The 17,369-nt window shown below is 35.1% G+C and overlaps 2 protein-coding genes and 1 pseudogene across 2 annotated transcripts in view; 2 read left to right on the top strand and 1 right to left on the bottom strand.

Annotated features, from left to right (window-relative positions):
• The window catches only part of LOC136805416 (ectonucleoside triphosphate diphosphohydrolase 4-like), a 65,917-nt gene that overhangs the window by 28,510 nt on the left and 20,038 nt on the right, over positions 1–17,369 (bottom strand). The gene's annotated exons all lie outside the window — the stretch shown is intronic.
• LOC136805415 (dnaJ homolog subfamily C member 16-like) overlaps positions 1–17,369 on the top strand; it is a 41,476-nt gene that overhangs the window by 14,094 nt on the left and 10,013 nt on the right. The window contains exons 2-3 of the mRNA XM_067061998.1: positions 3,694–3,843; positions 4,845–4,911. Coding sequence (XP_066918099.1) covers positions 3,698–3,843; positions 4,845–4,911 — 213 coding nt within the window. The 5' untranslated portion in view covers positions 3,694–3,697. The remainder of the gene's footprint in view (positions 1–3,693; positions 3,844–4,844; positions 4,912–17,369) is intronic.
• LOC136805430 (fibropellin-1-like) lies at positions 13,377–16,803 on the top strand (annotated as a pseudogene).

Genomic DNA, 17,369 nt, shown 5'->3' with positions numbered 1-17,369 from the left:
GACCTGAAATTTTAGGTGGGACCTTGACCCCCCCTGCACACTATGCTATATAAAAAAGTTGAAAAGGAAGAACAGCTGAGCCTCAGAAAAATTTTACTGGTTCTTATAAAAAAAGTGTAGTTGCCATGTAAATCTTATTTGCTGGTTCCAAAGACAATGCCAAACGCCTTTATCTCGTTTGATACAGGGTAACGTGAATCATTAAAGGACACCAGGTCAATATTCCACGAGACAGGGGAATATCGCAAGTCGAACGTAATCTCCGCGCAGATTCTGGATTACTTTGCTAGCTCGTTAAAAAAGTTCTGTCAAAGTTGGAATTTCGCTGGTAAGGCCCAAGCGACTTATTTTCGCGACACCCAAATCCACGAAATCCACAAAAATTAATCCCGCAAAAATTAATCCCATTAAAGTTGACGTACGTCGTCCCTGTCTTATTCAGCTGTCAGCCGACCTGCCTAAACTGTACCGTTTTCCATCTACAAATTAATGATAAGAAGTGTCCACTGATTGACAAGGGGTAAATTACTCAAAAAAAAAGTGTAAGAGATTTTTTAATTTTTTCGTGATTTTTTAGGAAGGTGTACTTATTTTTTGGAGTAATTTACCCCTCACCACTGATCTAGTTTCGGGATCGAAACACCCTATTGGACCAAACAGATTCGAAATACAAAAATTGTTAACTCAACTGTCTAGAAAATCAATCCAACGCAACACTTTCCAATTTATAACGCAACGGGTGCAAATCATTTTGTGTGCTTCGTGTAGTACAACCAGAATGAGAAAAACAACGACCATCGATAAGAATATGGTATATATATAATTTATGTGATGGGAGTTTGACATATGCTTGTACTCTCTGTGTATTTACATTCGTTGTAATGTTGTTTGGGGAATTATGAAGTTCTCTGGAAACTAATGGTACTTTTTCTAACGAGTTTGATTATTCTATTCTCACACTTATGTCTTTTTTTTCGCATCCTTTTCCGTGATTACTTTTATTTATATTTTTAAAGACAGGTAAGAAGGCATATTGATGTAAAAGTTAGTGCCTTACACGACGGGACACGACGGGCGGGGCTGTAAAATCCCACCTTTCATATATTTGTTTCAATCCGTTATCCGTGGCTTAGATTTTTTCTCATTATCAATTTACTGAAGAAAGCGGGAATTTGATGCAAGAGTTAGATTGTCAACAAAGTGCCGTAAAAAATCATTGAATAAAAGAAGAACTTAAAATCTTAAATATTTTCATTTTGAAGAATAGGTGCAAAAAAGTGAAACATAGAAAAGTTTCATTTTTCATGCTTTAATCGAAATGGGGGATTTGGAAAATTTTCTATGTTTAGTTTTTTGCACGAACCCCTGTAACTATGGGCAAGCACCCCGTTGCTAGGATGTTGGCTTGAAATCGAAAATGAAACCACTCAAAACGAAAGTGAAATCAGCCCCGTACTCGAAATCCTGTAATATTGATATACGAGTTTAAGTCTATACTGATAAACATGCTCCATCCCACCAACACAAGAAAAAAGTGCATGTCTCATGGTTTCTTTTTTTTTGTTTCAAGGTACAGAAAGTGAGGGAAATACCCAAAAGACACGCTGATTGTGTCCATGGGACAATGGAGCAAAATTGATTCGAATCAATCTTGTTCCCCGTTGTCCCAGCCAGGGACAAAAGTGAGAGAAGCACAAATTAATGTTATTAAAAGAAATATGGATGTGGAGACGCAGGAAAGCGTTTCAGGTTGGTGGGATGGAGCATGTTGCATTGCACCAATAGGAAAAAACTTCTCGTGTCCCCAAGCCTTTATTTTAAAACTTCTTTATATATATTTCTGGGCTCTTTTGATTTTTGGTCAAGGGGGGGGGGCAGAACTTTTCAGTGTAGCTCTAAGGCCACGGTCACAAATAAGTTGTGTTCGCGTCCTCCGACCCACTCACTTTCTACCTTAAAAATCTGACCCTTTTCTAGTCTGAGATTCGGAAAATTTGTCAGATTTTTTAGCAATATTATTCAAAGAATTTTGTAGATTCAGCGTAGCCAGCAATTAAGCGATTAAGATTTTTACCCGCAATTTTTCAAAGATTTTTTGCATTAAAAAACGCTACGCAACTGCTTTTTGCACGGTCGCATATGCAAAATAATCACATTTCAGCTCGCACGCTCGATGATTCTTGTCGCCTGAACAAACCTATGCTCAAAATGCTTTTTCCCGATGATTTTAGCACCGCCTGACCGGCTTTCCGATGATTTAAGATGCTGAGCGTTTGACCGACTCACATTTTAGGGCTGGAAATGACGCAAACACAACTTATTGGTGACCCAGGCCTACAAAATGGATAGGAAACACATACTGAGACTATGTTTCCAATTCTGCACGCAAATATTTAAGCTGAAGTTCTGCAAGAATAGGGTGGAATAAGCAGGGGGTGGGTACTCCAGATAAAAAATAAATAAAAAGGGGGTTATAATTAAGTGCTGTCTATTGACCTGATTTTGCTTGTCATTGCAACAAAAACAAGTTGAAAACAAAACTAAACAAGGCACAGTGTATGTACACGGATTAGGAGGGTGTCAATTACCCAAGCTCCAGAAAAAAACCATTATTCTTTTCCAAAAACAGCAAAAATTACTAAAAAAACTGTAATTTTCTTTTTTTTTTACTTTTCTGCTGATTGTCAGCATTTCATCCTTGTAAAATTGCTGTTTTTGGCAATATTTGCCAACAGTGTCAACATCTCTCATTTAATATCAACACCCAGAGATAGAATAATAACAGCTATGGACATTTGGTGAGTTCCTGTATGCTGCTGCAATCAAAAAAATCATAACAGCACTCAAACAAAAATTCTCTTCTTTCTATTCATTCTTGTTTCATTTCAAGTTTTTAACTAATTGTTTTTGGGTCTTGAATTTGATTCAGGATGTAACTCTCATCCTTGTTGTTGCAATTACATCCTGTAGATGACTGATGTTGTTTTTTCTGAAAGCTTGATTTTCTAGTGTGACCAACTGAATGAAAGAAAAAACCTATTTAAATAGAATTAATCAGTGGATTTTTTTATCTTTTTCCTTGTTCATCTTCAATGAAGGACTCAAAGTCTACTGAAGTTAAGCACAAAAGATATTCTTATAATTATTGATATTCACTAAAACACCGTTCGTTAGGTGGTGCAGTGAAGCGCATGACGTAACTCGCACAGTAACTAACTTAACTTCTGTTTGACGATAATTTTGACGTTACCACCCTCGGGGGAAGCGGGTACCTTTGCCTTTCCGCAACTCCGTCTACCATTTTAGATGGCCCCAATAATGAATCCAAAAGGGCGCCGTCATCATGGAAGATAATTTGTTTTGGTCTCTGGCTTTGGGAAGTGGCAATATTTTTAGTTATTTTTGATGGAAAATTGTAAGAAACTCAAGTTTACACGTGTCATTTAGTTTTTTCTGGCTGAAACGATAGAATGACAGGATTCTGGATGGCTTTCCTAACTGAATAATAAGAACTTAAACAAAAGTTATTTTCCCCTTTATCTGCTAAGCAAAGAATAAACTTTCAATCAGCAATTCTGGCATCTTCCTATATACTTAACTTTTTGGTCATTACCAGTTTAAAAAAGTATTGTTTATCAATGATTTGGGATGATCCTTTTACTAATGTTAGATATGGTTTCTGTTCATTTTCAGGAAAATGAAGTCTTTGAAATTTGTTGCTATTTTACTGTTAATTGCAAAAACCTTATCAGCCGTGCAAGACCCTTACCAAGTGTTGGGTGTCAGACGATCAGAATCAGCTGCAAAGATCAAGAAAGCTTACAAAGCATTAGCTTTGAAATAGTAAGAGTTTTTAATTGCTCTATTTGTTTAATCATTCTAAGATTATGTCTAAAGTGTGTCTAAAAAAGAAGAAAAGATTTTATAAAGTATTTTATCATAAGAGAAAAGGTAAAATCAATTTTATCAATTAAATCAATTATAAGATATCAATTTCCAAAGGTAATTTTAAAGTTGGTTTTTGAAAGAAAATTTGAGCGAGCTCATAAAAATAAATACAGTATAGATTATAAGAAGTTAATTGATACAAATTCTATTCAATTTTTCTGAACAAGCGGTATATTTATTTTAGTTGATAGTGATCCTTTAACAATTCACTTACAATAAATTTCCTGGTTTCTTTTTTAACTCTCATCTTTAATTCCACAATGTTTCTGTAAGAAAAACAGACGAGATTCTATGCAGATATGAAATCCGCACAATTTATGTCTTTTTTGAAAAGCAATTTATATTTCCTCGAGGATTGGATATTGAGTTTCAAAAGCAATTATTTTGTGATAACTAGTGCCGGGGGGGGGGGGTACTTAGGCAAAAATGGATGATGGGTATGTGCGGACGGCAAGGGTCGGTTTTTTCACCTTTCAAAGTCTCTCTAAGGGTCGGAAAACTCAGAAAGTTTTAAATTAGTCTCTCTAAGGGTCGGAAAATTCAGGATTTTTAGGAAATTTTTTGATTTCCAGAGAAAAAATTGTAATAAAGTCTCTCTAAGGGTATGACTTTTTTCAAAAATCGCAAAAAAATTCAAAAGTCTCTCTAAGGGTCACCTTTTCAGCAAAAATCAGTCTCTCTAGAGTCGGTTTTAGGAGGTCCCGTCCGCACATACCCCTCATTCGCCAACCCTAGTACCCCCGCGGGTAACTAGTAAATTCAAGTTAAAGTAAAAAAAAAAATTTACTTTAAACGCTACCCTTCCCTTCTGGACTGGTGGTTGGTGGGACTCTTTATTATCTTTTTTTAAGTGCTTGAGTCGCCTTGGATGGTAATTTTTTGTCTTCTTTTTTTAGCCATCCAGACAAAAATAAAGATCCACAAGCATCTGAATTGATGATCAAAATTAATAATGCGTACTCTGTAAGTTTTTTTCCATAATTATGACTGATCATACCTCTCGTGTAGAGGATTCCACGCTTTTTTATAAGAACAATTTTATCAAAACACAAGGCTGAAAATTGACCAAAACCTAAGAACAAATTTAGAACAATCTGAGCCTCATATTTCAGAAAGTACTGATTTTAACATATTATAATTACTATATGCCCTATTACCTATTTTGAGTTTTTAAGTAATAAACGAAACGTTTTAAGAACATCGTAGGAACATTTGTACCTAAAAATTTGAAAAAGTAAAAACAGCTGAGGCCTTTGCCAAAATTTTCTTATAAAAAAGCGTGTGTGTAAAGTATTCTTCAGAAAGGATTTTTGGACCTACCTGAGGTTCTATACAGAATAAGTTGCTATGTACTTATTGTACTTATATTTATATGACTGTTATGATTCATCAATATACATGAATCAAGTTTACACGTAATGAATTGTACTAGTAATAGAGCTACAAGGAAAGTTTCTTTCGGAAGAGCTTTTTTTTAAAAAAAACAAGCCAATTCTTCTATGAAAAAGTTATGATTTAAGGGCTCTGACCATAGTCAAAAATTTGTTAAGGGATCTGAAGATAAAACTTTTGTTTTGGATTCCTTGACATTCTTAGTAAAAAACTGCTCTTACAAGTTGTTTGGAAATTCATTCTGTCGAGAGTAATTAAGAATTGAATTACAAAAATGACGTTATGAACTTTAAAAAGACGTTAATAAAATGTTATATTGCCCTCTTTTCAATGCTTTTCAATGGGTAATTAAGCTTTTTCTTTCGAATTGCTTTTAAATTTTCCGCAAAGAATTGAACTATTTTAACTAAATTGATGTATCAAAAATTAAGACTGTTTTTCTAACAAAAATTGGTATGAAAAATTGGATTTTAAGATTTTGAGACAAAGAAGCTTTTTTCCGTAAATTTATTTTTAGTTTGGTTAAAAAGATACACCTTATAACGCAAAAAGATTTTCAAAAATTTTTAATGTCTTCAAAGTTGAAATACTCTTCTTCGCAAAAATCTTCATTTTCTTCCTCGTCAATTTTTTTCATTGCGATTTGCAATATTTTCAGATTCAGGAATAATTGGCCTAACAGAAAATGTATAACATGCCATAGTTTTGTTGGTTATGTCAGGCAGAAATCTATATTTTGTACATGGCAAATATGAGAAATTCACTATGACCTTAAACGGATTTGTATCGTTAAAAGGTGAGGCAAAAATAGGAAAACACTGAATCTGACGAATTTTCAAAAAACGTTCTGTGAGAAATGTTTAAGTCAGTAAAGTAAGTAAGTAATGAATTTATTTGTCTTAAAAAGCGAGACGAGCGACCACACTCATAGACATAAAGCTAAACTAAGGAGGTGGCCGCACGCTACTGTTGCAAGAAAAAAAATAGTTTCTAAGATCTTACTAGGATACGTTGAAGGAATGAAGAACTTTCTTACAATCGCTACACACAGGAGAAAATTACACAGTGTTGTTTTCATGCTAGTCCAATTTTCAGGCAGTGTAATGAATTGTAGGTTCCTTTTCAACATGACTCAATTCGATTGAAATAAAACTGACAAAGTAACTGTTATCTTCAAAAGCTTCAAACTTTTGAACCACTACTATAGTCAAAATTTGAAAAGTTAAACTATAGCAATTTTGAGTTTTTTTTTTAATCTACTTTACATTGCGAGAAAGGATTTGGAAAACTTCAAATCATTTTGGACACAGAGCTGGCCATCAAATCCTAATATTTTTTCCGTGGCTCACTCTATCCGAACTGATAATCTACGCCCCTCTGTTTTTAGGTGGGGTGGTCGTGGTTTTATAGTAATGTCCTTATCCATTCTACTGTATGTTGATTTTTGTTTGTGGGGACTAAACATATGTAGAAATCTATCATTCCAGTGGACACCTGGCTTAAAACCCAATACCACTATACTAAATGCTAGCCTTTTTACTAGCTTTCCAACATTATGAAAAATGGAATTTTCAGTTTTTTGTAGAACTTATCAATTTTTTATCCGAGAAATGTTTCATAGGAGTAAGTGTTGCGTGATTGTATAATATTTGATTGACGTTGAAAGGACGGAAGACTCATGGAGAGCATTATAAAGCACTTAGCTTTCACTTTTCAGGAACATTATGGAGGAAATGAGTTTTAGCCATTCTTTTAAGACGTTGATACTCAATTTCATATTTCCGGTGAAATATTTTGTGTCGAGTATGCATTAAAAAAACTTCCTTTTATGACGAGTTGAGATGACACCTACAGAAATGACAACAGTACAACATACAATCTCTTATGGTGGACGAAAAGTCGCTCGCGTCAATTAGATTTTCATCATAATAAAGATATCTTTGTTTAAGGGTGATCTCGCAGCTGATAAGCTCAATTGAAAATGAAACTTTATGATATAGGGCGAGACAAATTTAATTTGTTGTTCTACGGGCCCGACCGACCCTATTTTCGCTAAAATCAAAAATCCTAATATTATTAGGATCACTACTTATTTGTAAGAATCAAATTTGAATAAAGCTGAAAATTAATTCAAGAAATTGAAAATTTTAGAATATCAAGCATTCCATACACTAAGATTTTATTATGATCTTCATCGAAGATAAAAAAAGTGAATTTTTGAATAAGATATTTTTTGGAAAACATTTTCGGTACTTTGCCAACCCTAATAAATGAAAAATTTATTCTTATTTTACCGACCGACCGACCCATATTTTGCTAACGATCTACCCGTAGAACAACAAATTAAATTGGTCTCGCCTAGATATAAATAAGGGAAAAATGTATATGATTACATAAAAAAAATTCTGGGGAGCGTTTTTTAGAAATCGCTTGTGCAAAATTTGATTGACGCGAGCAATTTGGTAAAAAGTTTTTCCCGCACTTTGCGCGCGTCAAATCATTTACGTGATCAATTCATCGATCACGTTTGATTTTATTCATTGAAAGGCCAGGACAAAAATCAAACCAAGATTAGACTTTAAAAAATATAATCTAAAATATTATCACGCATCAATTAAATTTTTATGTTTAATTAATTTAAATAAAAGAATTAAAATTATACACTAATGTCTCGCTTGACCTATCAAACTGTCCTAAAATGGCGGCAAAAATAACTCAACATCGAAAGAAGAAATTCTTGAAAACCAAATTTTGACGAGTTTAACATTATTGGCAACACTGAGAATAAAGTTAACATTGGCAACAACCTAAAAAATCCCATAATTTCAATTTTAAAATTTTTAGGCTTATTAGAACTTTGAAAAAACGCTGACAGAGTACTGCTAAAAATACACATATAATTATTAAAGACAATAATAATAATAATGTTTTACAGATTTCCAGGCCACCGTGCAAATCGCTCATACATTGGTTTGGTTTATTACAAAAGTTAACTTCAAACAGATATGCAACAATAGTGACAATTTCAATCATACTCAAACATTTTCTCTTTCCAAGCTAGACCGAGGTTTTCTTTAAACTCTTGTATTGTAGATGATTTAACTACTTTTTCAGGTAGGCTATTCCACTGTTGAATGCCCCGATAGTAAAGGGAATTGATCTGGGGTCCACGGACACCATCGTTCCCGAAAATTCTTACCAGTTCAGAATTATGTGTTCTAATTGGTCTTATTCGTTGGTTAAATTTCTTAGGAACACACGATTTTTCATAGTGGTTTAAATGTTTAAAGATCTTAACCATATCACTTACCGCACGCCTATATTTTAGACTTGGGATCCCAATTCTTTGTAGTCTGCTTTCATAACATAGTCGTCCACATGTTTCGAGTGTTTTTGTAGCGCGCCGCTGAACATCTTCTATAAGTTTTTTGTGTTTTTCAGTTTCGGTGACCAAATGACTTGGGCATATTCTAGGTGGGGCCTGACCAATTTTATGTAAAGTTTACGGAATAATTCAGGAGTGAGATACGTGAAGGTTCGTCTAATTAGACCAGCCATTGAGTTTGCCTTTTTTACTTGGTTTGATATATGTTGGTCGAATGAGAGATTTTGGTCAAAGATAACTCCGAGATCCTTTTCGACTTGTATATGTTTCAATAAATTTCCTCCGAATGTGTATTGATGTACATGTTTAATTATATTCGGCTTACTTAACGTTAGTACATGACATTTGTCGGGATGAAATTTTAAAAGTCACGTATCTGACCATTGCTGTAGTCGATCGATGTCCTCCTGGATTATAAGTGCATCTTCAATTGATTCTACTTTATTGACAAGTTTAGTGTCGTCAGCAAATAGAAAGAGTTGTGATTTAGTTGAATCTGGTAAATCGTTGATGTATAGAACGAAAAGGGTAGCCCTTAGGACACTACCTTAGGGTACTCCACTAAGAACTAATTGTTTTTCGGATTCAACTCCATTTACTTTAACTATCTGAAATCGATCCTTCAGGAAGTATCTGATCCATTCAAGCAACTTATTTCTTATTCCGTAGGCTTCTAGTTTGATTAAGAGCCTTTGGTGGGGAACTGATTCGAATGCCTTTGCAAAGTCAAAGTATACTGCGTCAAAGATAGTTTAGCAGTTGTGTTACTGTTGATCGGCGATTGATAAAACCATGTTACTTGTTAGAAAGTAGTTTCTCTTGCTCTAGATGCGACATAATATGTGTTTTAAGAATCTTTTCCATCATTCAACACACAATGGATGTCAGGCTAATCGGACGGTAGTTTTCCGCTATATTTTTGTTTCCTTTTTTGTAAACAGGTGATACATTAGCATGCTTCCAGTCGTTTGGGAGACAACTTTCGTTGAGAGATTTTGTCATTATAAGGAAAAGCGGTGCTGCAATATATTCAGCGAGCTCCTTTAACATCCTTGGGTGAAGTTCATCTGGCCCCATGGATTTGTTTGGATTTAACGCCTTGAGTTCCTTTTTTATAGTTTCAGTTAGTATATTTATCTCTACTTCTTTATCCGTCCTGGAATGGAATTCAGGTAGTTGTTCAAGTGGCTCACGTGTAAAGACACTACAGAATTGGCTCTGGAGTATGTTGGCTTTACTTTTGTCATCATATTTGATCGAATTTTCATTATTAGGGTTTTCGAGGAGAGGATGTATTCCCGTTCTTGCTTTCAGATTGCTGCGTACATATTTCCAGAATCTTTTTGGATTTGTTTTTGATTGTTCGCTGATCTTTTTTTCGAACTCTCTCGAGTCAGGGCTCTATTAGCGGCGTTGCGCCATCTTACGTACTCCCTTCTACGTCTCTCCGTGTCGTCGTTTTGAAGTGAGATGATCCATTTTCTATGCGCCCTACGTTTCTCTTTAATTATCTGACAAATTTTTGGATCTAAGGGATGCTTCCCTTTCCTCCTTTGATTTGACAGGTCGTTCTTATTGTGGGTAAGAGGCACATAGAGAAGTATACAATACAATAGCATTTTTTTTATTTCGAGTCCTTTCTTCCCCCTTTATTCTCAAGGCCCTAAACAATAAAAGTAGTTGTCATAGATGCTTAGTTACAACTCATTTTATTCCGCTCCCTTGAGTTTAAAAAAGTACTCATTTTAGAAGTTGCCAATTTCGTGCTGGCACAATGTTTAAAACGGCGCAAAATAAATTATTTTACCATACCTATTTTCCTCCACCTAGAGCTTTTCTTATTTTTGCTATTTTGATAAAAAGCATTTTTTCCTCCCTTTTGGCTATTTTTACCAATAATATTCCCAACTTCTTTTTGAAGAGATATATTGAAGTTATAGGCACTGAAAGAAAATACAAACTAGCGACTACCATCACAATCTGAAATAAAAAAAAACGAAAAAAACAAAGGGAAGGAAAAGCACAAGACACCAAAGGAAGTGATAAGCTGAAGATCGAAGTCTGAGATCAGGTGCAGTACCTTGAGTAAGCATTTCCTGCTACTCTAGAGTCACCCGTTAGCTTAACAACCTTCATGCTACGGTCGCTATCATGATCTATTTAACCATATTTTTTACCAAGAGGGATAACATGTCACAGTCTTTCTCTCTACCATAATTCGAATTAAAGGCTAGTCTTTCTTTACGCTTTTCTTAATCTTTAAGGACAATTCACGCCCATTTATAAAAGTGTACAATAGCATAAAAAACTCTTTAATTGACTCATCTATTGAGTGAGTAAAGTGGCAGAGTTCCACTTCAGTCCTACCTCAGTCTCAAACGCTGCAGACTCAACACAAGGAAGTGAGCAACTCGTTAAGAAGCATTATCAATTAAATATAAACAAGTAATACTTTAATGGACCTACCTATTTATAAAACGAATAATTAGAATTTAATGGAAGTAATGTATAATTTTGGGCATTGCCATTTTACATCATTGTGCGAAAAATCATGAAAATCTGTCGAGTATAAGTTGAAAAAATGAAGGAAAACCGTTTTACGCCGGTTTTCGCCTGTTCCGGCGATTTTTAAGGAGTTCCGGATTCAAAGGATGATTTTTTTTGGAAATCAAACAATGCTAAGTTTTGGGCATCATCATAAAGAACATTTTTCTGTAAAGAAACAATTAAATAAGTTGAAAAAATGTGACGGAAATGTGAAAAAAAACGACGATTCCGGCACATTTCCGGTTTCTACAGACCGGAAAAAAAATTTTTTTCGACAAACGGTTTTCGACACCTTTTCGGCAGTACTAATGTGCATCTATGTGCAAAAAATCGCAAAAAACTAATGATAAAATCTCGAGAAAATCTCAAAAAACCGCTTTTTTCGGGACAATTCCGGTTCTAGCGGCCGGAAAAATTTCTTTTTCGAAAATTGGGCTCTGTCACATTTTGGGCATTGCCATTTTACATCATTGTGCAAAAAATCATGAAAATCTGTCGAGTATAAGTTGAAAAAATGAAGGAAAACCGTTTTACGCCGGTTTTCGGCTGTTCCGGCGATTTTTAAGGAGTTCCGGATTCAAAGAATGATTTTTTTGGAAGTCAAACGATGCTAAGTTTTGGGCATCATCATAAAGAACATTTTTCTGTAAAGAAACAATTAATTAAGTTGAAAAAATATGACGGAAATGTGAAAAAACGACGATTTCCGGCACATTTCCGGTTCTACAGACCGGAAAAAATTTTTTTTCGGCAAACGGTTTTCGACACCTTTTTGGCAGTACTAATGTGCATCTATGTGCAAAAAATCGCAAAAAACTAATGATAAAATCTCGAGAAAATCTCAAAAAACCGCTTTTTTCGGGACATTTCCGGTTCTACCGGCCGGAAAAATTTTTTTTTCGAAAATCGGGCTCCGTCACATTCGAGGGTTTATAGTAATGCACCTTTGTGCAAAAAATCAGAAAAATTGAATGAGCCAATCTCGAGAAAAGTTGGTAACTAACGAACTAACTAACTAACTAACGAACACGGGTTAATTTATAGGACCTCCACCCCACCGGGGTAGGTCCAAAAATGAAAATTTATGACTTAGAAGTCTTCCTTAATATGTTAGTAACTACATCCCTGTTAAATATTTCCTTTATTTTCATCAATACTTTTTGAGAAGGAAGAAACTGGGCACTAGGCCCAAAGAAATTTAGTATAAAAAGAAATTTAGTAGGTTTAAAATCATTCCCAATTTGAGGTCAAGCAAGCATAACAAGCAAAGAGTAAATTGTGAACACAAATTGCTAAGACATTCAAAGACAGAAGAAGATCAGTTATTTTGAACTTGTCAAAAGGTATGTTTAACTTTTTTAATCTTTGTTATCAGTCACATATTTTACTTAACATGTAATAGTCAGGGGGGACAGAGGCAGAGGGTACTAACTTGATTTTTTTACTAAAATTTTGTTTAGTACCACCCACCCATATTTAGTACCGGGTACTACTTCATTTTTGCTGTAAAAAATAGGGCCATCACCCCTAAAATCTTAAATTTTACAAATTAGACCAAGAGAGGGGTACTATTATTAGTTTTTCAGTCTGAAAATTGACAGATAATTCAAGCAAACTATCAATGATGGAGTCAGAAGCTTTTGTCCTTTGATTTTCATCACACACTTCTTGACCATTTTGGAAGTTTCGTCTTCAAAAAAATCAAAAAATTTCTCAAAAGAGTAAAAAAAAATTATCGATTAAAAAAAATTTCAAATCAAAAAAATTAATATTAATTCAAAAAAGTCAAAATATTACAACAAACTACTTTTTTTATTGAAAAAATTCTGTGAAAAAGTACCCAAATAGTATCCTGTAATTGCTTGAAACCCCCAAAGTAGTACCGGGTACAAACTTGTTTGAAATGCAAAAATAGACACCACCACCTGACTATGGGTAAGTACCCTATGTCTGTACCCCCTGGTAATTGTAGGTATTTTGCTTTTATAAAATTTCAATATTTTAATCATTTTATCCTTTAACATAAATCACAAAAAGGAGAAATGCTTATCAAGGAAGAAATATTGAAAAATTTGACCTTTTTATTGATTTTTTTTCAATTTAGGAAAGCCATGAAGAGCCTGGCCTTGTTATTGATCATCGCCATCATTGGCCAGTCTCACGCACGTAAGTTGATGTCAGATTCTTATACTTATAGTGTTGCAAAAATTGAAATATTTGCTTCTTCTTTTGATCCTCCCAAGTAAATATTATTAGCATTACAAGAAAAATAACTTTTTGAAATTATATTCTTCAAGCTTACTGCTTATGAATTTTAGGAGAGCTATCTTTAAAAGTCCCTTTGTTGATCTAAAATCAAAACTGTCAAAAGAATTATACATGATATCAGAAAATAATATCATTTTTACTCAGGTACCTTACGAAATGATTGCGAAGGAGTCCATTGTCAATACGGAGGGAAATGCAAGGAGCTCGTTAATGGCGGCTTTGAATGTAAATGCACAAGAGGATTTGCAGGAAAGTTCTGTGAAATCGACACTAACAAATGCAAAGGAGTCCATTGTCAATACGGAGGAACATGTAAAACTGCTGGCAACACCTACAAATGTGAATGTAGAAAGGGTTACGAAGGAAAGCGCTGTGAAATCGACACTAACAAATGCAAAGGAGTCCATTGTCAAAACGGAGGAAAATGCAAAACTGTTGGCAACACTTACAAATGTGAATGTAGAAAGGGTTACGAAGGACAGCATTGTGAAAATGACAGTAACAAATGCAAAGGAGTCCATTGTCAAAACGGAGGAAAATGCATTGGAAAAAAACAAAAAACTGTTGCAAAATGCAAAACATACAAATACGAAGGAAAGAAGTGTGAATCAAGACACCTGCAAACAAGTCAATAAAACTGAAGGAAAGAAGGAAAGAAGTGTGAAATCAGACGACCTACAAATGTGAATGCAAAGGATCGAAGCAAACAGTGCAAAGGAGTCCATTGTCAAAACGGAGGAAAATGCAAAACTGTTGGCAACACCTACAAATGTGAATGCAAAAAAGGATACGAAGGAAAGAAGTGTGAAATCAAGACTGACCGATGCAAAGGAGTCAAATGTCAAAACGGAGGAAAATGCAAATGTTGGCAAACACTACAAATGTGAATGCAAAAAAAAGGATACGAAGGAAAGAAGTGTGAAATCAAGACTGACCGATGCAAAGGAGTCAAATGTCAAAACGGAGGAAAATGCAAAACTGTTGGCAACACCTACAAATGTGAATGCAAAAAAGGATACGAAGGAAAGAAGTGTGAAATCAGACTGACAATGCAAAGGAGTGTGTCAAACGGAGGAAAATGTAAAACTGTTGGCAACCTACAAATGTGAATGCAAAAAAAGGATACGAAGGAAAGAAGTGTGAAATCAAGACTGACCGATGCAAAGGAGTCAAGTGTCAAAACGGAGGAAAATGCAAAACTGTTGGCAACACCTACAAATGTGAATGCAAAAAAGGATACGAAGGAAAGAAGTGTGAAATCAAGACTGACCGATGCAAAGGAGTCAAATGTCAAAACGGAGGAAAATGCAAAACTGTTGGCAACACCTACAAATGTGAATGCAAAAAAGAATACGAAGGAAAGAAGTGTGAAATCAAGACTGACCGATGCAAAGGAGTCAAGTGTCAAAACGGAGGAAAATGCAAAACTGTTGGCAACACCTACAAATGTGAATGCAAAAAAGGATACGAAGGAAAGAAGTGTGAAATCAAGACTGACCGATGCAAAGGAGTCAAATGTCAAAACGGAGGAAAATGTAAAACTGTTGGCAACACCTACAAATGTGAATGCAAAAAAGGATACGAAGGAAAGAAGTGTGAAATCAAGACTGACCGATGCAAAGGAGTCAAGTGTCAAAACGGAGGAAAATGCAAAACTGTTGGCAACACCTACAAATGTGAATGCAAAAAAGGATACGAAGGAAAGAAGTGTGAAATCAAGACTGACCGATGCAAAGGAGTCAAATGTCAAAACGGAGGAAAATGCAAAAACTGTTGGCAACACCTACAAATGTGAATGCAAAAAAGGATACGAAGGAAAGAAGTGTGAAATCAAGACTGACCAATGCAAAGGAGTTAAGTGTCAAAACGGAGGAAAATGTAAAACTGTTGGCAATACCTACAAATGTGAATGCAAAAAAGGATACGAAGGAAAGAAGTGTGAAATCAAGACTGACCGATGCAAAGGAGTCAAGTGTCAAAAACGGAGGAAAATGCAAAACTGTTGGCAACACCTACAAATGTGAATGCAAAAAAGGATACGAAGGAAAGAAGTGTGAAATCAAGACTGACCGATGCAAAGGAGTCAAATGTCAAAAACGGAGGAAAAAAAATGCAAAACTGTTGGCAACACCTACAAATGTGAATGCAAAAAAGAATACGAAGGAAAGAAGTGTGAAATCAAGACTGACCGATGCAAAGGAGTCAAGTGTCAAAACGGAGGAAAATGCAAAACTGTTGGCAACACCTACAAATGTGAATGCAAAAAAGGATACGAAGGAAAGAAGTGTGAAATCAAGACTGACCGATGCAAAGGAGTCAAATGTCAAAACGGAGGAAAATGCAAAACTGTTGGCAACACCTACAAATGTGAATGCAAAAAAGGATACGAAGGAAAGAAGTGTGAAATCAAGACTGACCAATGCAAAGGAATCAAGTGTCAAAACGGAGGAAAATGTAAAACTGTTGGCAATACCTACAAATGTGAATGCAAAAAGGGATACGAAGGAAAGAAGTGTGAAATCAAGACTGACCGATGCAAAGGAGTCAAATGTCAAAACGGAGGAAAATGCAAAACTGTTGGCAACACCTACAAATGTGAATGCAAAAAAGGATACGAAGGAAAGAAGTGTGAAATCAAGACTGACCGATGCAAAGGAGTCAAGTGTCAAAACGGAGGAAAATGCAAAACTGTTGGCAACACCTACAAATTTGAATGCAAAAAAGGATACGAAGGAAAGAAGTGTGAAATCAAGACTGACCGATGCAAAGGAGTCAAGTGTCAAAACGGAGGAAAATGCAAAACTGTTGGCAACACCTACAAATGTGAATGCAAAAAAGGATACGAAGGAAAGAAGTGTGAAATCAAGATTGACCGATGCAAAGGAGTCAAATGTCAAAACGGAGGAAAATGCAACACTATTGGCAACACCTACAAATGTGAATGCAAAAAAGGATACGAAGGAAAGAAGTGTGAAATCAAGACTGACCGATGCAAAGGAGCTCCTTGTCGAAATGGAGGAAAATGCAAAACTGTTGGCAACACCTACAAATGTGAATGCAAAAAGGGATACGAAGGACAGCATTGTGAAATTGAAAATGACCGATGTAGAGGAATCGTTTGTCAAAATGGTGGAAAATGCAAAACTGTTGGAGATAGCTTCAAATGTAAATGCAAAAGAGGCTTCACTGGAAAGCATTGTGAAATCAGACCTTACTAACTTTTCAAAGTTGAGTTTGGAATGTTCGGGAATGAAAATGGAATATGTTAAACGCTTTTATTCAATTATCCTTTTATTTTAAGCTATAATAATTCTTTTTTATTGGTTTTTTTTAGCGGGGTTTTCAAAGTTTACTTTCTAAAATTTTATCATACACCTTAATTTTAGGTTGATAGTTAATCAATTTAAGAAGTTTCACAACGAGATGTTGTTGAATAAGGTATTCGTGAGATGAAATAAAGTGAAATTCTTTTATGGCTGGTACAAATTTTAACTTCAATTTTAATGTCAAAATGGGTATTTGATAATTTTATTATTTATCGTGATATTTATATAATTTATAACATTGGGCTCTTCCAGAAAAAATTCGTTCATGGGGGGTGGAGGATATATTATTTTGTCTTTGATCTACCCCTGGACATTTCGATTTTTCACCCCCTGGACACGTGTTTTACCATCAAATTGACCCCCTGGACACAAATATTTACCCCTGGACATTGCAGATTCACCCCATGGACATGGCAGTGTTTCAGGGTTTTTTCAATACCTCTGGACAATATATCCTCCACCCCCTATGAATGGTTTTTTTCTGGAAGAGCCCATTTGAACTT

Source organism: Clytia hemisphaerica, unplaced genomic scaffold (genome assembly GCF_902728285.1).
Source record: "Clytia hemisphaerica strain Z4C2 unplaced genomic scaffold, Clytia hemisphaerica genome assembly, whole genome shotgun sequence".
Lineage (NCBI taxonomy): Eukaryota > Metazoa > Cnidaria > Hydrozoa > Leptothecata > Clytiidae > Clytia > Clytia hemisphaerica.
Note: the sequence above shows the minus strand (reverse complement) of the source record. Positions and strands in the feature narration are given on the sequence as shown.